At 42.4% G+C, this 26,202-nt stretch overlaps 2 protein-coding genes, 1 long non-coding RNA gene and 6 other non-coding genes across 9 annotated transcripts; 4 read left to right on the top strand and 5 right to left on the bottom strand.

Moving 5' to 3' along the window:
- Window positions 1-1,923: 1,923 nt before the first annotated feature.
- On the top strand, window positions 1,924-2,862 carry LOC100156148 (olfactory receptor 2M3-like). Its single transcript, XM_001928289.4, has one exon. It carries the CDS (start codon window positions 1,924-1,926, stop codon window positions 2,860-2,862), a length of 939 nt encoding a protein of 312 aa, XP_001928324.3.
- Window positions 2,863-8,725: 5,863 nt separating this feature from the next.
- Window positions 8,726-8,799, top strand: TRNAN-GUU (transfer RNA asparagine (anticodon GUU)). Its single transcript has one exon. It is a non-coding gene; the product is annotated as a tRNA-Asn (tRNA).
- A 3,909-nt stretch (window positions 8,800-12,708) lies between these two features.
- Window positions 12,709-15,847, bottom strand: ABT1 (activator of basal transcription 1). The gene is made up of 3 exons (XM_001926306.8): window positions 15,597-15,847; window positions 14,711-14,916; window positions 12,709-14,554 (listed from the first exon to the last, which is right to left on the bottom strand). The coding sequence occupies exons 1-3, from the start codon at window positions 15,826-15,828 to the stop codon at window positions 14,174-14,176; spliced, it is 819 nt and encodes a 272-aa protein (XP_001926341.2). The 5' UTR covers window positions 15,829-15,847; the 3' UTR covers window positions 12,709-14,173.
- Window positions 15,848-16,001: 154 nt separating this feature from the next.
- Window positions 16,002-17,862, top strand: LOC102162475 (uncharacterized). Its single transcript, XR_002346131.2, has 2 exons — window positions 16,002-16,096; window positions 17,421-17,862. It is a non-coding gene; the product is annotated as an uncharacterized LOC102162475 (long non-coding RNA).
- Window positions 17,863-18,478: 616 nt separating this feature from the next.
- Window positions 18,479-18,567, bottom strand: TRNAY-GUA (transfer RNA tyrosine (anticodon GUA)). Its single transcript is given in 2 exon segments — window positions 18,479-18,514; window positions 18,531-18,567. It is a non-coding gene; the product is annotated as a tRNA-Tyr (tRNA).
- Window positions 18,568-18,942: 375 nt separating this feature from the next.
- On the bottom strand, window positions 18,943-19,032 carry TRNAY-GUA (transfer RNA tyrosine (anticodon GUA)). Its single transcript is given in 2 exon segments — window positions 18,943-18,978; window positions 18,996-19,032. It is a non-coding gene; the product is annotated as a tRNA-Tyr (tRNA).
- A 1,937-nt stretch (window positions 19,033-20,969) lies between these two features.
- TRNAA-AGC (transfer RNA alanine (anticodon AGC)) lies at window positions 20,970-21,042 on the top strand. Its single transcript has one exon. It is a non-coding gene; the product is annotated as a tRNA-Ala (tRNA).
- A 1,955-nt stretch (window positions 21,043-22,997) lies between these two features.
- TRNAY-GUA (transfer RNA tyrosine (anticodon GUA)) lies at window positions 22,998-23,085 on the bottom strand. Its single transcript is given in 2 exon segments — window positions 22,998-23,033; window positions 23,049-23,085. It is a non-coding gene; the product is annotated as a tRNA-Tyr (tRNA).
- Window positions 23,086-25,346: 2,261 nt separating this feature from the next.
- TRNAK-CUU (transfer RNA lysine (anticodon CUU)) lies at window positions 25,347-25,419 on the bottom strand. The gene has a single exon. It is a non-coding gene; the product is annotated as a tRNA-Lys (tRNA).
- Window positions 25,420-26,202: the final 783 nt, after the last annotated feature.

Here is a 26,202-nt window from a genome sequence, read left to right as displayed (position 1 = left end):
CATGCCATCTTCAGAGAGGGAAAAATGAGAGTAGGAGATAACAGGACAGACACGGTTTGCAAACAACCCATACCTACAGGGCAATGATGGGTCTCCCGCCACAGTTCCGCACCAAAGCTGAAGAAGCAAACAGCCTCTGGATGACAGGATGCATAGATCTCTCTCTCCCAGCTGAGGGATGGGAGCGAGCTCAGTCCCAATTCTGGCTGGACTCAAAATTTCTAAAATGCTGAATGCCCTCTCTGAGAACCAAAAATGCACAATGACGAAGAAAGAACTGTGAGATCCTTGCAGTGGACTTAACCGTCAGTGAAATCCTCCTCTGGCTGGGGATGAAAAGACAGAGATGTGAGAGAAGGAGGTTTAAAAATGTGCTACCTCTTTGCCAGGAAAATGTCTTGGGAGGGAGCCAAACTGTGGAAGCCATAGATAGTGAAGCCAGGACCAGTGAACCTTGACTTTAACAGCATCTGGCAGTCAGAGCAGGACACCTGTCCAGGCTTTAACCGTGGTTGGGAGGAGGCAGTGGTAGGCAGCATAGGAGAACACCCCTTCTTTAATGACAGAATCCATCATGTCAGGCGGGTGGCTGGGTTCCTCGACGGTTCGACAATATAAAAAGCTGTCTCTGTTTTGTTTCTGTCTGACCCTTTAGAAAGCAATTCCGTTTTCCCTAACCACAAGCTGACCTTGGCTCACACTTACCGCTGATAGAGATATACCAAGACATTTGTTTGTTTGTTGTTCACTTGTTTGAGTGTTTGTTTGTTTTGCCCCAGTTGATGATGATTTAGGGAATTTGGCAGAGTCACTTTGGGTGACCATGAAAAGAAATCTCAAGACACTGGCCTTCTCAAACTGAAACAGAAAGGTAATTTTGATTTCTACTTACTCACACTTAAACGACCTATTCATGATGTAGAAATTAGTTGCACTTATCTACCGACTATTCTGAACTGGAAGTTCATCATCTATGTGATTGTATAACCATTCATCCTGGTTGCTCTCCCAGTCGGGTGCACAGATAAAAGCATATTTACATGAGTGCTAATATCTCTTGGAAATAGCAGATGAGGAGATGTAGTTATTATATTTTACCATATAGGCAATGACATTCAACATGCTCTAGTCCTCTGTTACAGAGTTTGTTACATTCTGACACATGAGAACTGTACGGATAAGTGTATCTAGTGTAGGTTATATGGTTCTTGAGGAGCCAAATGCTCTGTCTGATGCTGTGGATTGCACTGGACATGTTGTTTCATAAGCACAACAACTCAATTTAAACGTTATTTCTGAGAAGCTTCCTGGTGGTGTAGCAGGTTAAAGATCCTGCGTTGCTGCATCTGTGGGGCAGGTTGCCGCTGTGGTGTGGGTTTTATCCCAGGCCAGGTAACTTCCACATGCCATAGGGTGTGGCCAAAAATAAAATGAAAAGCAAAGTTCCCTTTCTGGCTCAAAGGTAGTGAACCTGACCAGTATCCATGAGGGCAAGGGTTCAACCCCTGGCCCTGCTCAGTGGTTCAGGGGTCTGGCATTGCTGTGGCTGTGGTGTGGTGGAGGCTAGCAGTGTAGATCCAATTGGACCCCTAGCCCGGGAACTACCATTTGCCACTGGTGTGGCCCTACAAAACAATGAATGAATGAATGAATGAATAAGCTATTTCGGGCTTGTAAAGGAAGAAAACTGAAGCACAGAGAAGTATCTGGTCAGAGGACATGCAGGTGGGTAGAGGCAGAGCTTGAGTGTGGTTAATGCCACCTGCCTGCAGAGTCTCTGCTCATCCTGTTCCAGTCCTGACCATATCGTGAATGTTGCTTTACCAGAGTAGCACACACAGAGGAGTAGATACTGAGTAAGAGACTACACAAAGAGCTGACATTTATAACTTCTTATGGCTCTAGAGGAAGAAAATATTCATCATGGAATGGGAGAATCAGACGGCTAGCTCTGACTTCATCTTGATGGGGATTTTTAGCCACACGCCCACTCACATCTTTCTCTTCTCTCTGGTGCTGGGCATCTTCACAGTGGCTCTCTTGGCAAACACTGTCATGGTTCTCCTCATCTACCTGGACCGCCGGCTCCACACCCCCATGTACTTCCTTCTCAGCCAACTCTCCCTCATGGACCTCATGCTCATCTGCACCACGGTGCCCAAAATGGCCCGCAACTACCTGTCTGGCAGGAAGTCCATTTCTGTAGCAGGATGTGAAACCCAGATATTCTTCTATGTGTCCCTCATTGGGGCTGAGTGCTTCCTATTGGCTGTCATGGCCTATGACCGCTATGCTGCCATCTGCTACCCTCTTCAGTACCCCCAGCTCATGAACTGGAATGTTTGTGGGCTCCTGGCTGCCTCTTCATGGATCCTTGGGGTCTTTGATGGGATTGTCGACATAGCTGCTACTCTGTCCTTCTCCTACTGTGACTCCCGAGAAATATCCCAGTTCTTCTGTGATCTCCCAGCACTCCTACGTCTCTCGTGCACGGATACTTCCACCTTTGAAACCCTCATTTTTATCTGTTGTGTGGTAATGCTCCTCTTCCCTTTGTCGCTCATCATCATCTCCTACACACGGGTCATCATAACTGTCATTCGCATGAGTTCTGGGGAGGGTCGGCACAAGGCGTTCACCACCTGTAGTTCCCACCTTGTCGTCGTGGGGATGTATTATGGAGCAGCTATGTTCATATATATGAGGCCCACGTCCAATCGGTCCCCAGCCCAGGACACGATGGTGTCGACCTTCTACACCATTCTCACTCCCATGCTGAATCCCCTTATATACAGCCTCCGCAACAAGGACGTGGCCAAAGCATCCAGTAAGGTGCTGGGGAAGGTGAAATCTAGAGAATAAGTGTGATAATGGTTTACAGGGATCTTTTTCCCCCCCATAACTACTCTCTCTGGTGCACATTTATTTATGGAAAACAAAAACTCACCTGATTTAACATCAAGTACACACATATATTTTAATATGTACATATTAGTATCTATATATTATGTATATATAAAAAACAAGCAAATAGCCCTCCCATATCTTCCCTACTGAAATGTTCTCAAGTGTCTGCTGGGGTACTTCTCATCTGCCTCAGAAAGCTAAATAAATCTAACTTTATTTAACTCTAGGTGTATTCCTGTTGGCATTTGGCAGGTGCACTTTTGCATTGGGTGTATTATCCTATTAGAAGACTTATGAAACTACTGAAAAAATTATAATATAGAATATAGTTGGGCCTAGGTCTAGGCTGTGAGTCCGCCAACTTGAAACCAAAAGCACAGATTCATAAAAGTTAAAAAATGGTAAATTTATGCCCCTTCCTGGCAACTACTGATCTTTCTACTCTCTCTGTAGTCTTGCCTTTTCCCAAATGTTATATATATTGAATCATCGAGAAGCCTTTTAAGATTGACGTCTTACATTTAGTAGTGTGCATTTAAGATTTCTCTATGTCTTTTCATGACTTGATAGCTCCTTTCCTTTTAGCCCTGAATAATATTCCACTGATGGTTGTGCCACAGTTTGTCATTCCATTCACCTAATGAAGGACATTTTGGTTGCTTCCAAATTGTGACAGTTATGAATAAAGGTGCTACAAACATCTATGTGTGCAGGGTTTTGTGTGAACACATGTTTATAAGTCACTTGGATAAATACTAAAGGGCAAGATGACTGCATCATATGTTCACACTGTTTACCTTTATAAAAAATGAACAAATTACCTTCCAAGTGGCTGTACAATTTTGCATTCCCGTATGCAAAGAATGAAAATCCTTATCGCTTCATATTCTTGTCAGCATTTGGTATTGTCAATGTTTCAGATTTTAGTCATTCTAATAGGTATGAAGTGGTATCTCATTATCGTTTTAATTTTCAGTTTCCTAATGACAAACGAGATGGATGTCTTTCTATAAGCTAATTTTCCATCTACATATCCTCTGGTGAGGTGTCTATTTAGATCTTTGACCCTTTTAAAAATTGGGCTGTCAGGGAGTTCCCGTTGTGCTGCAGCAGAAACAAATCTGACCAGTATCCATGAGGATGTGTGTTTGATCCCTGGCATCACTCAGCGGGCAGGGATCTGGCGTTGCTGTGAGCTGTGGTATAGGTCACAAATGCATCTCAGATCCCGCGTGGCTGTGGCTGTGGCTGTGGCTGTGGCTGTGGTGTAGGTTGGCAGCTGTACCTCTGATTCAACCCCTAGCCTGGGAACCTCCCTATGCCTCGGGGGCAGCCCTAAAAAGCAAAAAAAAAAAAAAAAATTGAGCTGTTAGGATTTTCCTTTGGTGACATCAGCATCACAGTGACATATAACATTTCTCCTCCTTTTCTGTCCCTCTTTTTTTTTTTTTTGAAACTACCAATGCATTGTAATATATAAGTTTTTAATTGCTTTTTATTTTGACATTCATGTTCATATAAAATCATCAGAAATAATACAGAGACATCTTGGTTTCTCACAGTGATAAGTAATATCTTGTAAAACTAGAGTACAATAATACAACCAGAATATTGACATTGATACAGTCAAGATATAAAGCATCTTCAAAACCACAAAGATCCCTCATGTGGCCTTTGATCAACCCACCTTACCACCTCATCTTTACCTACGGAAAACACTAAACTATTCTCTATTTATATAATTTTGTTATTTTAAGAATGCCATATATGTGGAATCATACAGTTTTCTGTAACATTTTGGGATTGGCTTTTTCCACCTAGAGTAATTATTTCAATATTTTTGATTATCAAGTGGATTATTATTTTTCTGCTTGTGTTCTTAAAATTTATTTTTCTAAAGGCAAGAAAATGTAGATGAACTTATCAACTTCCATTGTTTATTAATTGGAATAGTTATAATTTGTTTTTTAATAAATTGGTTGACAGTGTCTCATCATTGCTTGGCATTTATTCTTATGCAGTATCATTATGACTGCTGAACTTTATTTTTTTAGCCATCATTTTCTACTTTTCTTAAAAACAGATGACCCTGACTCGCAGACTTTGAAAAACTTATGGTCTCCAAAAGAGACAGTTTGGGGGGTGGGGGGTTGCGCTGGGGTTATGGGATGGAAATCCTATAAAATTGGATTGTGATAATCATTGTACAAGTACAAATGTAATAAATTCATTGAGTAATAAAAAATAAATTTAAAAAATTTTTAAAAAGAAAATAAAAAGAAAAAAACAGATGACCAAAATCTGTGGAATTTGTTGTCATTGCTGAGAAGTATCACAGGGCTTAATAAGGCAAAACTCACCCCAATGAACTTAGCATTCAAGAACAGAGGATCACTTTTTGAAAAATAACCTTGACTAAAGGAAAAAGTCATATAAAGCTTATAGAGTGAGATGAAGAGCAGAGTCAAGTTGATTATCTTTTTAATTGCTCTTATCTCAGGGTTCATTTTGAAATGTGTGCTTGACCTGTGAAGATGCCGTATCTGCTTATGATGTCTGTAGAGACAAAGCATCATATACCCACTGGTCCAGCACAAAGAACCAGGAATGTGAGAAAGAATTACATACTTAGGTGGTCCAATCCCGAAATAAAGCAAGATTTGGCAATGACACAGGATAGACACCCTTTCCTTAAGGCTGTAATTGAGATTAATAAATTAGAAGATATGAATAGATTAAATATCCAAATGAATAAAAAGGAGTAAAGGATGTGCAATGGCTTTGAATGCTGCCCAGTGAGAGCTACCAGGACTAATGGTAATGGCCTGAAGAATGCTTAAAAGACTTGTCAAACAGATGGAAAGGCCACCTGACACTCTGTGTAGTTAAGTATTTGTCTTACCTAAAATGTCACCCATGAGCGTTCTGAAGTCCAAATCTGCTCCTTACTCAGGGATTCCTATAGTACAAAATAGTAACATATGAACCACGGATAAGTACGTTATTATAAGGCAGCTGGGTCTCTGTCTGATACGATGAAAATATGAGCATAGCTCACAAAGAGCATGGAATTCCCAAAGAGACCAAATCCAGTTTGAAAGAGAACAACATCCCCAGGATGCCACCCATTGAGCTCCTGCTGACATTTCACAGGCTGCAGAAATTCAGGATGAACTTCTGTAACCTGTTTTTAAAAATTCCTTACTTTAGCAAACCATTTTTAAAAAACTGTTTTTAAAAACAGTTCTCAGGAGGCATTAAATTGGTAGAGAAAAGAGAGATGTCGGTATACAAAGAATAAAAGTGCTTGCATTATATGTAGATTTTATTCACTTTTTCATTCTCACTCATGAGTTCTGATACTTTTTGACATAACTGCCTCCAATGCTCAATAGTGCTTTCTATTCTTGACCACCATTCTTACTGCCTTAATTAATTTTTATTGCCTCTTTTTTCAAATCTTAAATTTTCATTTTGCTGACCCAAGAGACAAAGCTCCCACTTGCTGTGACTTTTGGCTCTGGTTTAGTTTGTATCTAACACATAAGTTACATCTGTATCTTTTTAACTCCCTGAGTATGTATATTTGCTACAGTCTCCTTAGGCAACTGTCATGAGCTCAACTGGGAGATTCAGGATCCTGGATTCAGACGATCTCTCTGGAGAGTCTCTCATCCATGGAAAATAAGGATTGTACTTGTACTAGCTAACACACACTTAACAGCAGTGATCAGAATGCTGTCAAAAGACAAGGAAGTGCACCAAATGTGGCTGCCTTGTTGGTTAGACTTGAGTGAGATTTTTTTCTGATAAATTTTTGTACTTTTCAAAAACTTCATGAATCCACAATGGAGTTTGATGATGAAAACTACATGCGGTTATTGTAACATGCTCTAGGTGGTGGAAGTGGGAAACATTGTCTCTCGTTGGGAAATCTCTGGTGTAAAATTAAAAGAGGAGTTAAATGCCCAATGTGTTTCCCAGGTTTCCAGGGTTTTTGGTGAAACCCAGCTTTGTATTTCTCCATCAGTTCGCAGTCTCTGTGCTTAAAAAATGGTTTCAGTGAACTTGAGCTCTATAGAAAATTTTAGAAATTGAATTTCTCCCCAGATGATATATATGCTGTAAAGAAAAAAAAAAAAATACCAGAAACCAGAAGGTTAGAAACAAGAACCTGGAAAGCTGGGCTTAGACTTTGGAGGTTGGGGGAAGTGGGGCACGGTTTCCTGGCTGAGGTTAGTACCTCAGGAACTCCTAGCATATGATCTTAGGGAGCTGGGACTCAGCTGAGGAAGGGGACCCATCTCAGATGATGCCAGTACCTCTGAGGATGCAATAAACCTGGATCTGCAGGTGTGTTTTAAAATCTAGAGAATGGAACAATGTGTTGTCAATGGAACAGTGCAGAGCAGAAAGCTTTTGCCATTAAAAAAAAAAAAAAAAAGTATCAGAGTACGGTCTCCTAGCGCCATCTAGTGACAGAATTTAAGGGAAACCAACCAGCAAAGAAGAAATGTGTTTTGCAGAGTCCCAACCCAAACACGCCAAAGTGCAATACACAACTAGAATGTATGAGATAAATACACATTTTTATACTGAATTTGTGTGCTTATGTGAGTTTTCCTACTCTAAGTTACCCTGCTGCAAAGATTTTAAAGTGTTATTTCCAACCTTTATTTTATGGGCAACGTATTTTTACATATTTTTGGGAATAAAAATGAATGGATGTTTTCTAACTATTCTTTTTTTCCCTTGGGCACCTATATCTGCCTCAGCTACTGAAGCACTTAGTGATTTCCTGCTCCCTCCCTCCTATAACCTTGAAACCAACAAAACTGCTTTTAGACCATGATCTTCAGTGTTTCTTCACACATAATTTATCATGCTCTTCTTTGCACATTGTATTTTCTCTATAGAGAAATGATAGAGAGATGGAGATACAGATGTGAAAGTGAGGGAGGTAGGACGAGATGAGATTTAGTATAAATGTTCTGCTTCTCTGGAGAACTCTGACTGACACAACCATTGATTTTTTTAGTCTTTTTTACACAGCAGTAGCTATATGAAGAAACTATAGGGTAGAAGTTATGTCTAAAGGCCTGACTGCATCCGAGTTAAAACTTTTTGGTCAGACTGCCACTGTGGCTGATGCTGTGTGCTTCCTGTGACTTCATCAGGAAACACATAATGTTAATTTGCCCCATTATTAATGATGCTACATTTGATCCCTAGGGTAAGTAGAGATGTGGGTCTCTTTGTAAAGATTTTAGTCTTTGCAATTAGCAAGTGACTCTGTGATGCTACTTTGGTAGCATAGAAATGTCCTGCTTCCTAGGAGGTACCCTTTTATCCGATAGTTAGGATCCACTGAGGAAACTTGCAACAAATTCCCTAAATGATTTCCGCCTCTTCAGTTGCTCCTGCTGGTATCCTTACCATTTAATGTATAAGGAATCCTTCCAGGCGGTTCTATATCAAGTGAATTATTAGCCAAAATCTCTCTCATTGAACAGAGAATAAATTCTGTCCAGATGGCTTTCCTTAGATTATGCTCACACTTAATAGGATAAACAGTCAACGGGTCGCGTTCCTCACCCAATCAACACTCTGATTTTCCTCTCTAAGAATCATATCTGTATTATTAAGACCTTTATTTTTAAAACACATCATTAATGTAGGAACAATAAAAATCAAGACCTGAGGGAAGTTTTTTTCAGTGGATACAGCCCACGAAATTGCATTTACAGAATGTATTACACAATTTAGACTGAAAAAGTAAAAACTAATATTGTTGGAAAACAATCATTGTAGTACTTCCGTCTCTGTGGCGCAATCGGTTAGCGCGTTCGGCTGTTAACCGAAAGGTTGGTGGTTCAAGCCCACCCAGGGACGGTTTGGATTTTCTGGTACTTAGGAAACTCTTCAGGAGCTTCCCAGATTTGTGTCTGACAATATCAATTTCTGATAGTTTTGACAAACTAAATGAAAATCTAACAGGTCTCTTCGCGTCGTCTTTGGAATGCGGTTCATCGAACAAGCCATCAGATAGGAGTGCAGTCCCTTCATTTAGGACATATCTTCTCATTTTCTTTCCAGACTCCATCTCCCTCCCCTGTGTTAATCCATCCGGTAGAGTCCACTCGCCGAGAGCAGCCGCGGACCACTTGGCCAAGGCCCTGCAAAGCTTGTTCTTCACACGGAGCTGGGGTCGCCTCTGTCAGAATCGACTGCTTGGGTCAGACCTTGGACCGCGAAGGAGGGTGGTGGAGGCTCCATGGGGATAGCTAGTTTACAGTGACTTTGGTATTTTCCTAAATCATCCAAGTTTCCTCGCGTAATAAAATGATGGCCTTAGACTTTTCATAAAAGGTATTTTGACATTCTCTACCAAAATTACTCCGCAATTCCACTTCTGGAAATGTATATACTACTGTATTTCTGCAACCAAAATGGACCCATGTGGAGGTTATTCATTGCAATATTTAAAAGAAAAATAATGACTTAGCAGAAGCTAAGGGTCCATCCATAAGGGCCTGGTTAATCATCAATGATACATCACTCAATGGAATTGGAGGCAAAGGTGAAAAACAAAAAGGGCTTTCAAGTACTAATCTGTAGCGGATGGAGTGAGAACTCGCTGGAGTGCACTGACCTGGGAAGCACTGGGCAACCACAGTCCACCTGCTACCAGAACTGCTGAAAGTGGCTGGGGGTGTGCCATGTGGCTGCAGGGGCGTCGCCAGGTTTATGTGGCCTTTCCCCTCTGTTAGCCTTCTCCCTACTGTGTTGCCTCTGGACCAAATTTACCTGCAAGCCAACTGGCAAGGGGTCCCAAAAATGCCCTGTTTACAGAAAATTGGAAAAGGAGTTGAGAGCAAACAACCATCGCAAAAGCCAAGTAAAGCACATTGTTCCTTGAAAAGGGCTCGGGGAGGCTTGTTTTCTTTCTACTTTCTATTCCTTTAGGTGAGTAAAATTCTATTTTAGGGCACTTTCACACTAAATTAATTGAAAGACATAGCTCTGGACTCCTTGTCTTATTCTTTATTCCCACGGTAAGGAGTGCTTCATTTTAAAGTTCTGCCCTGAATGTTCAAATGGTGCTGGAGTAAAATGTATGCCAAGAAACACAAGACATTTTTCATTAGGTTGTGTATTCTCTCTCTCTCCATGTATATATTAAATAATCTTGGAGTTTCTTGGTGGCTCAGTGGGTTAAAAATCCTGTGTTGTCACAGCAGTGGCTCAGGTCACTGCTGTGGCCCATCCTCCTGAGTGTCTTCAGCCTGAGAGTAGGTAGGCAGCTTAGTACAAGTCTCAGGAGTATTCAGGATGGTTTTTGTTTTTTTTTTTTTTTTTAAATTAGAGCCTAGAAAAGCACAGTTTAACCCATTTCTTTCCACTTCATTCCTCTGGTTGAATAGTTACTCAGTGTCTCAGTTTTGTGTGGACGTGAGTGTGGTGGATTTAATTTACTAAAAAGGAATAAAATTACCACTTTTGCTGTGAATCAGTGGCAGGACTACCCCTTAAAGGTTTGGAAATCTAATATAGATCTTCCTCTACTGGGGATATGGTTACACCCGATAAACCCATCTCAGTTGAGAACATCTGTATTTAGAAAATGCATTAAATACACCACTTACTGAACAGCATAGCTTAACTTAGCCTACCCTAAATGTGTTCAGCCTACAGTTGGGCAAAATCATCTAATAAAAAGCCTATTTCATAATAAACTGTTGACTATCTCATATAATTTATTGAATACTGTACTGAAAGTGAAAAACACCCTTCTGGTTAAGCGGCTGCCCAGCACCAGGAAGGAGTGACACCACAGGGAAAAGATCAAAATTCAGAATTGGAACTAGTTTCCACTGAATGTACCATCCAAAAGTTGAAAAATTTTAAGTATAATAATTGTAAGTCAGGGAACAACTGCAACTGGACCGACCTCAAGCACTCTGCTGAAACATTAACTCTCTTGGGGCAACAGGGCACATCCTTGAAGCTTACACAAAAGGTTTTCATCTTCAAGGGGACAGCAAGACAGTAGTAATAACAGCAAGACAACTTCTAGAGATATGAAGAATCATGGAAAAGCAAACCGAGGCAGAGTACTCTGTGACTTTTGGATGTTTTTAGGAATAACTCACACACTTGGACACACCCTGTTCAAGCCCTCTTACTCTTTTAAGTAGGATCCCCTTCCTCCTTTTACTGATTTACTCTATTTCTGGCAAATGTAGGGTCTCAGCTTCTCAGTGTGGAACTAAATTGACTCACAAAATTCATTGCACCAATAGATTCATAACTTAGACTAATTGTGTAGGGAATAGTTGGAGTTAAATCACCCAGTTTGTAGCTTTTGGTATTAATCTATTCATATGTGCAGTACCTCTTAGCACTTATCATATTCACCTGGGGAAAATAACCTGGAAAGATGTTGGAAAAAATATGACGTGGCAAACTGTGTGGTATCTGGAAATGTAGGGATAATATGATTTTACATGGTTATTAAACAAGTTAAATCATATGGAAAAAAAAACTGGTTCCTGTTGTGGCTCAGCAGTAATGAACCCGACCAGTATCCATGAGGACTTGGGTTCGATTCCTGGCCCTGCTCAGTGGGTTAAGGATCCAGTGTTGCTGTGAGCTGTGGTGTAGGTCAGCAGCTGCAGCTCTGATTTGACCCCTAGCCTCGGAACTTCCATATGCTGCAGGTGTGGTCCTAAAAAGATACAAACACACACACACAAAGTGCTGTTCCAACGGGTACAAAATTGTAAGTATACAAAAGGCATTTTCCTGCCTTCAAAGGGCTTAGAATTGAGGGAAGCAAGATTTCAGTTCACCCATCTTCATTTCTCACCCCACCTGTGACTTGCCCAGTTTACATGGCTGCAGGGATGAGCTCTTTGTGCATAACGGTTTAAACTTAAGCCGGAAATGTTGATCTTGAATATACCAATAACTAATGATGTCAACCAGCTTGGGAGTACAATTTCATTCATTCAAGGAATTATTAAGCCTCATATGTGTTTTACTTTCGAAGTTGTTAGCAACTTAAGGGGAAGAAGTTTCTTCAGCTTGGCATTCTCTTTATCTAGCAAAGATGAGAGTGGGCATTCAGAACTTTGAATAAATGAATATGACAGCTTGTCAAATTCTGAAACTGGATCTTCCTGGTTTACCTGGAAGACATCACAACAATCCACATGGAACAAACTCACAAGAAATGAACACAGAAACAAGAATATCAAATTCCTAGGATGAAGAGTTCCCTGGTGGCTCTGCAGGTTAAGGATCTAGCATTGTCACTGCTGTGGCAGAAGTTCAATCCCTGGCCTGGGAACTTCCATATGCCACGAATGCAGACCAAAAAAAAAAAAAAAAAAAAAAAAAATTCCGGAGTTCCCGTCGTGGCGCAGTGGTTAACGAATCCAACTAGGAACCATGAGGTTGCGGGTTCGGTCCCTGCCCTTGCTCAGTGGGTTAACGATCCGGCGTTGCCGTGAGCTGTGGTGTAGGTTGCAGACGCGGCTCTGTGGCTCTGGCGTAGGCCGGTGGCTACGGCTCCGATTCAACCCCTAGCCTGGGAACCTCCATATGCCGCGGGAGCGGCCCAAGAAATAGCAACAACAACAACAAAAGACAAAAGACAAAAAAAACAAACAAAAAAAAAAACTGTATCACAAAAAAAAAAATTTCCTAAAATGAGGATTTAACATTACACAGATGTGTTTGTGCACTGGGTATGAAAGGCATATAGATTATGAGAAATTTACACCAAGCAAACCATAATTTTTTTAAATTGTATGGTCATCTTTATTCTCCTGAATATATTACACCTGTCAAATTGAGATCTTAACATGGCTAAGTTATTTTAGAGCCAAAGTGGATGAATCCACTTCATCCAAAGACCATACGGATAATTATATTGATGACAGTGAAGAAAAAAAAACACAGCACAAGCAAAACTCAAATTATTTATTCTCACTCTAACATTTTCTATAAACTTAAAAGCCTGAATACTGACCAGAGTTTTAATCTATTATGAGGCTGTTTGCAGACTTTTCTTAGTTGGTCATGACACCTCAGTTTTCAGTTCCTCTTAGTGGCTTACAGGGATTCTTTGTCACCTCCAGAGCTGCTCTGCATGATTGTCACCCCTCTCTTGTCTAAGCAGAGGCACCATGTATAAGCGCAACAGATGGGCATCATTTGTGCACAACTACCTCTTAGGCATTCCCTGTCTTTACAATGGTTTGAACCCAACACTCCATCTAGAGTTTTGTTTATAATGTTAAGAGTTCACTGGGCCCTTACAGACTTCTGTTCACCTTTCAGGAATGATCTGAAAAACATGGTGAAAACTGACCTATCTCAGAAGAATGATCAGAAATCAACAACACATTGAGAGCACTGCCTAACTTCCCAGACAAAGCCAACCATTCCCTCCCATGGCCCCACTCTACCCCTTATGCACATCTACCATGGTATCTGTAGTACTTCTGTATACTTATTTCTTAAACACCTGTCTTTTTTTAGTGGAAGGGCCATGTGTTATTACCCACTGTCACTCTATATCCTCACACAGTGATTTAGTAAATGCTGAAATCAATAAGGATTAACAACATGGCCTACGAAAGTGATTATATAGAAAAGGTTGGGGAGCAGGGGAGACTCTTAGACCAGGACATGGAGTGAAGGTGAGTGACCAGTACACAGAAAGAAGGTGGAACTTATCCAATGACCATCCCCACCCCCTATAAACTACAAAGGCATATCAAATATATACTTTTTTCTTTTCTATAAATACATTTGGAAGGGGTCACCCACGCCACTCCTACCTCATTAGTCCCTGTCCCTATTAGTCTTTTCTAAATAAAAAGGATATCATTGCTACCCAGTACCTGTGGCTGGTAAACAGCTGTCTAGACCAGCCATTATCACTCTAGCTCAAAGCAAGAGCTCTTTCTGGAGCCAGAAAGTAGGATTTTTAGAGGGCTTCGATGGGCAGGAGGCAGGCAGCTAAGAATCAAACAAGACAAAACAGGCGTCTACAGTAGTTATAATCATGCTAGTAGGAACTAAGTGCCCTAGCCAGGCATGTACAGGAGTTTGGGAAGGCTCACAACACTCCTATGCCTGAGCACACATCAGAGACTCCTGCTGAGAAACACAATAAAATGTCCACCTGGGTAGTAAATATCATGTAGACAGGATGCAGGGCTGGGCTAAGAGGTGGAAGAAGCCTCCCTGCCCCTCAAGAGTTCCTGACCAGAGAGGAGTCCTCCAAGCTCTCTGAGGGTGCAGGGGCTCCAAAGATCCTGGCAAGAAGCCCTCGATTGGAGCGGGCCTGTTCCTCAGCATTAGCCAGGCGAGCCCGTTCACGTCCTCCTGGCCGAGCTGCTTTCCGGGCTCTCAACTCCTGCTCAGTAGGACGCTGGGCGAAGGCCCAGGAGCCATTCGGGCGGGTAGAGTCCCCATCAGCAGCAAGGAAACGCTGTCCACGCTCCACACTTCGAAGATAGAAGTCAGTCTCACGTTTGGCCTGGGCAACCTCCGCCCTCAGGCGCTGCCTGCGCACCTGGCGCTCAAAGGCAAGATGCTCGCTGAGGTGGGACCAAGTAAAACGGTGCAGGTACTGTGGACAGGAAAACAAGAGAAGATCTGGGTAGGGCAGGTCAGAGATGGAGAAGAGATGGGAGGAACAGGGCCACCGAGAGGTTATAGAGGTCCAAGGGCTGGGGCTGGGAAGGCAGGAGTATGAGCTGTGGGGTAGACAAGCCAATGCCCTCACCTTGAGGTTCCACAGGTCATAACGGAAGGGACTGCGCCTGCGGGAGCCCATGGGCGTGTTGTGCAGACTGGCCGCCACACGCTTGGCTACTCGCTTGTCCCGGAACTCCACCCAGCCCTCGGTGTAGTCCTTGCTGTACTTGGAACGCTTTTTCCCTCCTGTGGTGGAGGCTGCTGCTGCCTTCTTTTTGCGCCTCACGAAGCCGTCTGCGAGCCAAAGGGAGAGCAGTGGTCAAGCAAGCCGACGCAGCACCCACTCAATTGCACCTTCCCCTTGCCGAAGTCTCCAAATCTGCCCAAGGGCCAGGATCCCACCCCAAGATCTTTGCTCAGAAAAGGAGAACTGAAAGGTCCACCCTTTCTCCCTTGTCTAATTCAATCCTTTGCTCAGATGTCAACTCCTTAATCAGATCTGCCCTGAACATTCTATATAAAACCAGCATGGCCCTCTAACCCTAATTCCAATTTAGGGTTATAAGAAGTTGCAGACGGCTGACCGTACGTATACCGTCTTTTGACCTGGACCGCGATGGCAAAGGGTTATGTTCAGTTTTGTGGAAAAGCCACTGGGATTTTACTGCAGGCTATACCCATTTAACAAACTGGTAAATTCGTCTCGGGAAAGAGGGATTGGGGAAGCCGAAATTAAAATCTAAAAGTTAGCTATTCGAAAACTAAGGCTCAACTAGTCATACTGCGCTAACCACACCTCAGGCCCACCTCCTAAGGAAAGTGTGGACTACCTATTTACTAAAAAAGCCACACGCGGGGCCCCGGCTCGGTTCGTGCCTGGGATCCGCGCAGCCGAGGCAACAGGACACGCACTGTGTGCTCACCATCTGCAAGCATCACCCTCCACCCCTCATCACCACTGCCTCAGCACTTACCTTCCGGCTGGAAAAACACACGCCCGACCTCGCCGTAGGCGCTAAGAAGGTTCCGTACGTGCAAAGGCCTAAACCGGGGTGGGATGTGGCCCAGGTACACAATACCCGGCACTACCCGTTTCTTGCTGCCGCCAGCCGTTTCTTCAGATTCCTCCTCTGCTTCTGGTTTCTGGTCGTTCCCTTCCACAGGCTCCAACACAGCGGCTTCCTTGTTCGACTCCTCTGCCTCCATGCTTGCCGGTAAGTAAAGCAAGACAGCCGTAAGGCGCCGCGCCTCTGACGCGCACCGTTTACGACTTCCTGCGTCGAGGGGGCGGGGTTTGTCCAGGGGTTGACAAATGAAAGAACAGGATTGTTCGGAACGGGCGGTTCCAGGCCTAACGGCGACGGCGGAAGTGGGCCCGGGGTCAGCCGGGAGATTCGAAGCAAGGGAGCAGCATCAGAGGATTAGGAGAGGCAAAATGACTTGACTCCTGAGCTGAAGAGGCAGAACTGGAGAGGTAGACCACCAAGTACAACTTACAGTACAGAACTCCTTGGTGAAATGTAAAAAGATGGGATGAGGAGGGCTCTTCCGGAAATTTTGGAGGACTCTGTGTTCTAGCAAGAACACAACATAGTATTTTACCCAAGGGGCTCAGGTGCGACTCAGGTTGGGGGATGACGCAATTTGTAAAGTTTACTTAAATTTCAGTTTTTTTAATTAATTAATTGAGTTTTGAAATTTTAATTATTTTTCAAAATTTAACTTAGGGATTTGAAGATTTCAAATTGAAGTTTGGAAATGTAACCTAACTTTGGAAATATAAGTTTTGGAAATCTGGCTACATTTTTGAAAATTTCATTTGTGAGCTATTAGTTTAAAAAAATTTTATTTTAAAATATTTTTAAATTTGATTTTGTGAAGTTCCCATCGTGGCGCAGTGGTTAACGAAGCCAACTAGGAACCATGAGGTTGCGGGTTTGATCCCTTGCCTTGCTCAGTAGGTTCAGGATCCGGCGTTGTCTTGAGCTGTGGTGTAGGTTGCAGACGCGGCTCGGAGCCCGCGTTGCTGTGGCCCTGGAGTAGGCTGGCGGCGACAGCTCCGATTAGACCCCTAGCCTGGGAACCTCCACATGCCGCGGGTGCGGCCCTAGAAAAGGCAAAAAGACAAAAATAAAATTTGATTTTGTAAGATGTCTAAAAATTTTGAATGCATGACGATTATTTCTTTTAAAAAAAACTTATTTGGTGCCTGTTTTACGTTTGTATTGATACATGATTCATATTTATACTTACGTTACAAATACCTGTCGTCAAATGTGTACATGGTCCTGATTTAGGCCCCCTCCTGGATCACCGAGCTTTATTCTCTCTGGGACTTATTTTCACGGTTTGAGGGCCCAGGGTGGGCCACCCCAAAATGTGCCTGAATGGCATATTGGTTATTTTGAATTAATGTTTACTGAAGACATGGTCAATACAAGGGGAACTCTCTAACACTTCTTTCTGTTTCCCGGAAAGCAGGAAATAAATCTCTCATGTGAAATGTGCACTCCCTGCATTTGGGGGTAGAAGGACACCATTATCACCAAAGAGAGAGAATTCTTGGCTAAGGATGCATAAACCGTACTTTAATTTAGTACCCCAAGTCCAAATTCTACTTGAGCCTTCACTAATTGGGAACCAGCGTTTCTCTATCCTGTCAGTTCCTCATAAATTTATTGTTTCTTTGTCTAAAAAGTGTAAAAGCTGTCTGCTTTGGCCACTTCTTAGGTGCCGTTTCTATGAGACCTCCAGGCTCATGAATTAAAATTGTTTCTTTCTCTCCTGTTAATATCTAGTGTCAATTTTATTGCGGCGTGTCCAACCACAAGATCTCGAGGAGTAGAGGGGGACATTTCCCCTCCCTGACAAAAGATTTGCCCTTAGATCACAGACTGATTTTCACTGTGCGTTGAAGCCATTCATCACAAGAACTGCCACAGCCCACGCTGTACCCAGCTGATGGCTGGGCCCTGAGAGCTGTGCCTTCACCAAACCCGAGGCCGCTTTTTACCCCGTGACGCGCCCACTAGGGGGCGCAATCCTCATCCTTAAGGTGCGGCGGGTCCTCTGGGTCCCCTTGGGGCCTACTGCAAGGGGCCCGGCCCTGGAATGCGGAGGAGTTTGAGGATAACAGCCATTGTTGGACAGGCCTCCAAGTATATTTACAAAGTTAACGCGGCACCGCTTTCTTTGATGGAATGGTCTAAAGGTATAATAAAGTAGACTTTCGAGTTCTCACACGCCTCTTGCATTAATTTTATTGACGAGAACTATCTCGTTGCCTTCTTTTTTGGAGTGGGGAGAGGACAATGAGAGGAGCAAACTAGGTCCTGCTTTTCTTAACACCAACGTTTTCAAAACATTAAGCAATAGTCAATTAAATGAAAGTACCTCTTGGGATTGCCTCAAAGAATGGGGGTAGGGAAGGGAGTCTTGTGGGGGAGTGGATGATGTCAGTTGTGCCAGTGTGATGGCTACAATGATAATTTATGTTACCTCTTCCTTGGGCTTATTTGAAATTGTCATTGATAAAATATTCACAGACGTCTCAACAGGGAGCTCTAAAGGGCCACCGAACCTCAAAAAAAAAAAAAAAAAAAAATTAAAGTGAAAATATTGTGCTAGGGGCGACCTTCTCATTACCCATAAACCCCTTCTCAACTCAGTGAAAAAAGGCAGACTTCCTAGAGACTGCATCTTTAGCTACCCCATGGACCTTCGGTGAAGCAACTTCTGTTGACAGCCTTTGCTACTCAGTCATACAAGATCATCTCTGAGTATAAAGAACGGCTCCGTGTTCAACTTTAGCTCTCTGGCTTCAGTATCAAGATGACAAACCTTTCAAAAAGGTAAGTCCTTCGAGCCGGATTCGAACCAGCGACCTAAGGATGACCATGATGAAACACCTACAGTCCTCCGCTCTACCAACTGAGCTATCGAAGGAACTGTGAGAGCTTTTCTTAAAATACCTTAAATAATCTTTAATAGTTTTAACTATAGGTCTATTTAAAAAATAGAGGCAAACATGAAGCCTGCTGGAAATATTCTAAAGCTTATATGGTTAGTAATTATGGAAGTATATTAGATAATTCATGCCTCTGAATACTAAAGGTTTGTGTTTTAATTCGTTATCCCACTCTCTAGGGCATAATGTAGATAGGACCATCACCCTTATTCTTGCTGTCCCATCCGCTCAATCAAAAGTGGTGAAACGGTTCTCGTCAGTGAATTCTACTAGACATAGACTGAGCATACGTTTGGTAAAGATCCAACTTGAATGGGTTTATCTTTTTTGATTTACGGTTTTCAAAAGTCCTGTCCTTCGAGCCGGATTCGAACCAGCGACCTAAGGATAACCAACTCCATGGTACCTACAGTCCTCCGCTCTACCAACTGAGCTATCGAAGGACTGCCTTTATAGTCTTTTTTAGAATTCCTAAAATAATGTCTACAGACGGTTTCTATTCTGATAATATTAATACTTTTAAAAGTATAATCCAAAAAAAAAGTATGATGAAATTTAACGGTCTTTTTCGATATTGAATATGCTCTGTGTAATTAATCTGGGTAGTTGGTATCATAGGTTTAATAAATGGTTAAAATCCTTTGGGTTATACATTTACGACATTTAAGCCCCCCCCCCCAAAAAAAACTTCGTTTACCTTATTTACTTTCTTATTCCAAATACAGTCACACTTGGATTTGTGAAGAACGCAATTCAGTTCGGAGCAGTAAGTTTAGAGTTGAGTCAATAGTTTAACAACTGGTTAAACTTCCATGTGAATTCTAAGATAGTATTCTTGATTTTCATTTTACTTCCATGAAAGAAGCTAAGTGGTTGAAATTTTAATTCCTAATCCAATGCTATTGGAAACTAGAACTCGCCCCTGATAGTTGAAAGCTCCCAGTCGCGCCCAGTTCACAAGTCATTCCAAAGCTCAATCTGAGTTGTGGAATCGGGCTACTTTTTTCGCTCCAATTCTACACCTGCACTCCTAATAAAATCAAGGGGACGGGGGCGGGAGGATGAGTGGAGGCCAAATTGACTTCTGTAGCTGGATGGATTCTGTCCAAGGAGGAGTAAGGAGACAACACCCAGATGGTAGTGAGTCTCAAGACAAGTCTGACTTTGAGCCAAGTTTTGAGATAAATGATGGGTTTCTGCACACTCTTGGAACACCTGAGTTTTGAACTTTTTTGTGTAATATGGAAGGGTTTCAGAAAAGTGGAGGGTTTCTTCCTACAGAAAGTTGTCCACTTTTTCTGTCAGCCCTGATTGCAGTGAAAAAGGAGAGTATTATAAGGGTCTTGGAAAGACCTGCTCAACGTGCCTGCACAGCATGTCATTTTCTTAAATAGAATGTCTCCTATTCTCCATTTCAATTTCATTTTCCATTTCCATTTCCATTTCAATTTTGATCACCTTGCCCCAATTTCATTGAGATTAGAAAATAACATTAAAAAAATGTTCCTAATGATGGAATTTCAGGCAAAGAGGCAATCGAAGATGTAGATGTTGTTGGAGGAGGGCCTGCACATGGCTTTCCTGCAAGTGATGGGACTCTGGCAATGCCCAAGAGTCCTCCTCTTCAGAACTAGCTCTGAACAGTACCAAGCACATAGCACAGTACCTGGTATCTAGCACTCCACAGACCCTGAAGAAAAAGAGGCAGCAATTATATTCGTTCTTTTGTAAGGATTCCAGATCTAAGCCTGCAGTCATGATTATAGTCTCTTCTCCTATTAATGTTTACTTAGAAAAATAATTTGTATACCCTTGATCGAAATCGAGACTTAATGAACCAGAATGGAGAAATTAACTGGGATGCACGCCCCTCGTGGTCTATGTCCACAGACGGTGGTATGGAAAAAAGAAGCCAGATAGCAAAGTTTAGTGCTCATTCGTAGTAACTCTGGAGAACCTGTTTGTAGGTCTAGCGGAGTCAGCTGATGGAAAATTCAACGGAGCGGGGATTGTCAGGAACTACTGGGGATGGCCAAAAGCCGAGTCTCATTTACTTGAGAAACTTGATTTGAATCCTCCTGAAAGCACCTGTAGTTTCTTTCTCGTCCTCAGCTTCCGTGGATATGATTCCAGGGTTACGCTCTTGCTTTCCAGATGGGTGTTACTATGCACTCCACACCCTGGTTCATTTGCACTCTGCAGTCGTCTCCTGACAGGATCCAGAAGCGTAGAACAGATTATACGTGGCACCCCAGAGACTGTTTGATCACCCGCACTTTGCCCTATTGGCTAACGCCAGCTACAAACTGAAAGGGGCACAAGTTAGAAATAACTTTCAGATATTAAAATAGGCTAGGGAGGAGGGGTTGCTTACGGAGGTGGGGAATTAGCTCAAATGGTAGAGCGCTCGCTTAGCATGCGAGAGGTAGCGGGATCGATGCCCGCATTCTCCAGCTTTATGCTCCGCTTAACCTCTTGGCCTATGATGTCTTGCTAGAATGTAACCAATAACAAGGACCCAATTCCTAATGCTGATGGCCTCTCCTTCAAGATCCACGAACCCTGGGCTCCTTGGTCTTCAATGATAGGATAGGCAGTGTTGGGTTTTTCTGGATTTCTCTTGCTTTTTAAAGATTTGAATATTGGTCTATGCCAGGTGGATTTACAAAACTACATTTCAATTATTTATGCATTGTTTACTTTTTTATTCTCAGAATCTATTTCTCACATGTCTGACCTATTGAAGGCCACCTCAAGTTCTTATAACTGGAATAAACGATTTCCACTTCTTAATGAGATCGTGCAGAGCCAAAGAATACATTCACTCTTCCTCTTCTGGAGTCACCTGGTTGTATCTACGGAGGTGGAGGAGTTACGGGCACCAATACTGGAATAAGGGCAGAATAAGATACTGGAATTGAGCAGAATAAGGCCAAATTTTTGGAGGGAAATTGCAGTGCAGAACCTATCCGGATTCGAATCTGTGGTGCCTTGGTGGGAAGCTCAGTTCAGGACTATGTACTTAACTTTGCATCCAAGGCCCAAATGCTGTCTTTGAAAAGAAAATTGGACCATTTTTCTTGTTTACTCTTTCGCCCTCATATCGCTTTCAAAGAGAAAGGGAGCTTCCAGTGTAGACCAGTTTCCCAGCCCTTAATACCCATAGTTTCCAGGAGTTCCTGTGTAGCTCAGAGGGTTAAGGATCCGGCACTGTCACTGCAGCAGCTCGGGTAGCTGCTGTGGCTTGGGTCTGGGAACTTCTGCCTGCAGTTCAAAAACAAAAACAAATACACTCCTCCCCACAAAAAAACAAACAAACAACAACAACAAAAAACCCAGTAGTTTCCCATGTGTTTTAGGAGCCTGGGTTTCTGAGTCCTACGTTAACTCTCCAGATGGTTCTGATACATACCAAATATTGAGAATCATTTACTTAAAGGGTAAAAATTCTGAAGCAAGGGAAGGAACATACAAGAAGCTGCCAGGTACAAAATCCTCAGGCAACTCTTCCTTACTTTAATTTTAATATCATTATAGTTGAGGATTCTTCCATAGTTATTGGGGGTCACATTTTTAAGACAGGGGAGAAGGATGGTTAACATATTTTAGTGAGACCGAAACAAAATTAGCAAATATTTTATATTGTTAAGAGAGAGCTCTACCTCTCTTCTTCCTCTTCTTCCTCTTCTTCTTCCTCTTCCTCTTCTTCTTCAACATTTTCTTTTCTGCAGCTGTTCTCGAACCTTACAACACATTAAAATCACCTGGGAGCATTTACAACTACCGTTGTCTGGGTCCCACCACCAAAGTGGCTCAAGTATAGACGCTTTGTAAAATAGTCCCAGTGATTCTGACATCCACACAATTTTCTCAGCCAGAGCTGAGAACCACCTTAACATATAAACGGAGAAGGAGGAGTAGTGCCCTTGAATTAATTTCATCCCTCCAGCAGCGGCTGTGGGCTGCTGCCAGAAGTTGAGCATCTAGGAAGGGAAAAAACCCCCAAAAACAAACAAACAAAAAAATCTTTGGAGATACTCAGTACTCTAAACCCACCAGAGGGCGCGCATGCCCTACCAATTACTCCCCGGTGTTCACCGTGGCTCGTTCAAAGCCGCCCCTCCCTCTATCTACGATCCTAAAGGGTGTGGAGGAGACTCGCCTCTGAATCTACCGCTTAGTGGGCCCACCTCTGATGTGCCTTGTCAGGGTTCAGTGCTGCTCTGCTGCACTGGCGCTTTATGAACTATGGGGCTGGAGTTTGATCGCGTGTATTAATAATTGTTACGGAGGGTAATTTTAAAAATTAGATTCGCTGCACCATAAATCTGAAATAAATACACAGCGAAGATGTGTATAACAGACGTTTTTAATGGTTGTGAGGGCCAATGACCGGAAAAAGTTGAACTCCTTCGAGCCGGATTCGAACCAGCGACCTAAGGATGACTGGGTATTACCTCTACAGTCCTCCGCTCTACCAACTGAGCTATCGAAGGAATCACGCTTTTTCGCTTCTCCGCGGACCGTCCCATCTCTGAGCGAGGTCGGGGGACCGTGGGTGTTTGCTGTTTCAGTTACCTGCGCTGTTGATAGGCCTGAACTGGGCCTGGGATCTAACTCGCGCCTCTGCCCACTGGGCCGCAGCAGGAACTCCTAGAGATGCGTATTTTAAATCTCTCCATATCTATGTACATTTATCCTCATTTTAGAAAAAACTTAGTTATTTTATATGCACTGTGGTTGACTTACAATGTTGTGTAGGAGTTAATACAGAGAAGTAACTTCAAGATTTTATTGCTACTGAAAAAAAGTCACAGTCCCTTCTGACTCAGATGTGTCCATTTGATAGCTTCACCTGTTGATGCTGAACACAGCTTGCATGCAATGAAGGGAACCAGGTGGCTTTTCTTCTGGAGAAAAGGTACGATGTTGAGAACTGTTAGGGGAATTTGAGTTGCAGAGAAATTTGGTAAATGATAATGTGAATAAAACCTTGGATGAGGTCCCTTGTGTTCTCTCCAGTCCTCTTGGCTACATTACCTTTCATTCAGTTATCCAAAATAGTGTGAGGACATGATTCTGTGTTCCCAATCATAGGTACTATTGATCCAAATAGGTAAAATATAGAGTAGTTTTAGAACAGAATATAACGTCACATGGAGCCAGGGATATATTAATAACAAGGTTTAGATTCCTGGGTAAAAAAAAAAAGAAAGTTTAGATGGGGGACGATGGAGAGTGGTAATTTGTCGCGTCTCCAGCGTGTTCGGAAGTAGGCATTCTTTCAGTACAATATCGATGGTTCCAGGGCTATTGGTCTCAGTGGGTGTGGACAGCATTATCGAGTTTTCAAAGTAACGGTAAGTATTGCTAACATCTAACATCTCCTGTTCTGATTATACACTAGGCAATCCTTCATATGAATTTTGCTGTCCCAAATTTCAGAGGAAAACGCAATGGATCACTAAACAGTTTAGTTTTTTAGTATAAATTTATAAAGCTGGCTTTCTGACATTGAAGTTATTTTTGATGTTCCCTGGTGGCCTAGCAGTTAAGGCCTTGGCATTTTCACTGCTGTGGCTCTAGTTTGACCCCTGCTCCTGGAATTCCACATGCCGCTGGCACAGCCAAAAAAGAGATGTTGGAAGGAACGGATTGAGAGTTTGGGATTAGCAGATGCAAACTGTTGTATATAGAATGGATAAACAATAAGGTCCTACTGTACAGCACAAGGAACTATATCCAATATCCTGTGATGAACCATAATGGAAGAGAATATGAAATAGAATGTGTTTGCGTGTGTATATATCATACATACATACATATACACATACACATTATATATCATTGATTCACTTTGCTGTACAGGAGAACTTAACACAATATTGTAAATCAACTGTACTTCAAAAAAATAATTTTTAAAATAAAAAATAAAATTATTTCTGACTATCCTTCACACTCCCATTCAAGACAGAATGGCAATAATGCAATTTGGATTTTAAAAACCAAGCTTAAATCTTTAGATTTTGTCTTGTAGGCCTTTGCAACCTGTTGTAGGTTGGTTGGATCTTTTACTTGCCAAAGGAAAGGGAGAAAGGTTGGAAACAGCATTGTCTAATAAAGAGGTCCATTGTGCTGTTTAGGTGAGAGTAATCAGAAGCTGAAAGAGTGTCTCAGATAGTGGTAAGAGACAGTTTCGCTCCCATTATTACATAAGGACACTTGCTTGGGTCGGAAAGTGGAATCACCATTCTCAAAACCTCCATGGACTTTGCTGCCTCTCAGCCTCTGTCCATCAAATGGCTCCCTTTGTTTGGATTTTTTCCTTCCACCTTCACACTTTTCCAACATCCTTACATCGTAAATCTTTTTAAATTTTTTTTAAAAAATTACGGTTGATGTAAATATTTTTTGGTGGGGATGGTGCTTCAGAATCATCCCAGGAACTTGAATGTACAAAAACCATGTCCTACCAGAGGTATCTCTAGTATTAAAACAAGAGCTCTAATGGGCCAGAAAAAGGCGTTCTCACCTGGGGGCAATGATGAATCCTCAAGAGTCATAGAGCTGGCCGGAATAGTTCAATAGAGCCAGTAAACCATAGCTGGTCATGAGGATTCCGAAATTCATTAGCTAAGAGTGTGGGACTCAAAAGTTTCTCTGGTTTGGCAGTGGCGAGGGAACTTCGTCTGAAGATTATGAAGGTACAGAAATCTAATGAAATTTTCTCTTGATTAAAATTGCCGCAAAGAGAAACCGCCCAACGTGGGGCTCGAACCCACGACCCTGAGATTAAGAGTCTCATGCTCTACCGACTGAGCTAGCCGGGCAGGTGAAGACACTTGCTTTTGTTTTCCTATTAATTAAGAGATGATGGAATTCTAGGCCCGACATTGATTATAGGATTCTAGGTTTTGACTGTTTCCTTGTCATATAAGTAAGATGACATGAAAAACAAAGAATGTAAGAATCATTTGAAATTATTAGTATGCATTCTATCTTCTTTCCCTCATTCTCACCAATATGTATTGATAGACCACAGACTGTTTTCAGGATCCAAGAGTAGGGGGCACCTCTGAACTCTTTAAGAGCGACCCCAACTCTGGAACTCCAAGAGCACCAGACCTGGTTGCCAATGTGGCTCCAAGTACAGTCCCAAAGGGCGCAGATCCTCGAACCCAAACACTGCACTGAACCGTCTCCTAATCCAGTGAGACATTCCTCTCCTGTTTCTATCATTTGTCCACTCTGTCCTTCTTGGCGCATAGTGGATGTGGTCCTGAAGAAATTCCCTGCGGTTTTCTCCCTCCTTTTCAGGCCCTTTAGGATTGTTCATTTGTTGTCCCTCTCCACAGTCAAGGTTTACACACGCAGAAAAGGGAGGTAGGAAGGGGTGTTGAGACTGTATTTTTATATGAAATATTTGACAATCACTGGAGTATAGGATCCAGTGATTTTTGTGTATTTTGTTTACCACAGACTAAAAAGTTCATTGCTTATAATAGATACTAAATAATTATCTGATTAAAGAGTGTACCAACAGTACGCTCCAGGAAGAGAGGAAAAAATACCGCTTCTCAAGAAGTAGAGCCCATATTCCTGAATGATGGGGC

This window comes from Sus scrofa, chromosome 7 (assembly GCF_054392235.1).
Source record: "Sus scrofa isolate SSC_HxYL_T2T_F1_AM1 chromosome 7, Sscrofa_HxYL_maternal_Yorkshire_Landrace_v2.0, whole genome shotgun sequence".
In the NCBI taxonomy this organism is placed as follows: domain Eukaryota; kingdom Metazoa; phylum Chordata; class Mammalia; order Artiodactyla; family Suidae; genus Sus; species Sus scrofa.
Note: the sequence above shows the minus strand (reverse complement) of the source record. Positions and strands in the feature narration are given on the sequence as shown.

Coding starts and splice junctions, on each gene's coding strand:
- ABT1 (XM_001926306.8), bottom strand. CDS start 15,828: ATGGAGGCAGAGGAGTCGAACAAGGAAGCCGCTGTGTTGGAGCCTGTG. Junction 14,917..15,596: donor TGTGTTTTTCCAGCCGGAAG/GTAAGTGCTGAG, acceptor TTTGGCTCGCAG/ACGGCTTCGTGAGGCGCAAA. Junction 14,555..14,710: donor ATGACCTGTGGAACCTCAAG/GTGAGGGCATTG, acceptor TCCTGTCCACAG/TACCTGCACCGTTTTACTTG.
- LOC100156148 (XM_001928289.4), top strand. CDS start 1,924: ATGGAATGGGAGAATCAGACGGCTAGCTCTGACTTCATCTTGATGGGG.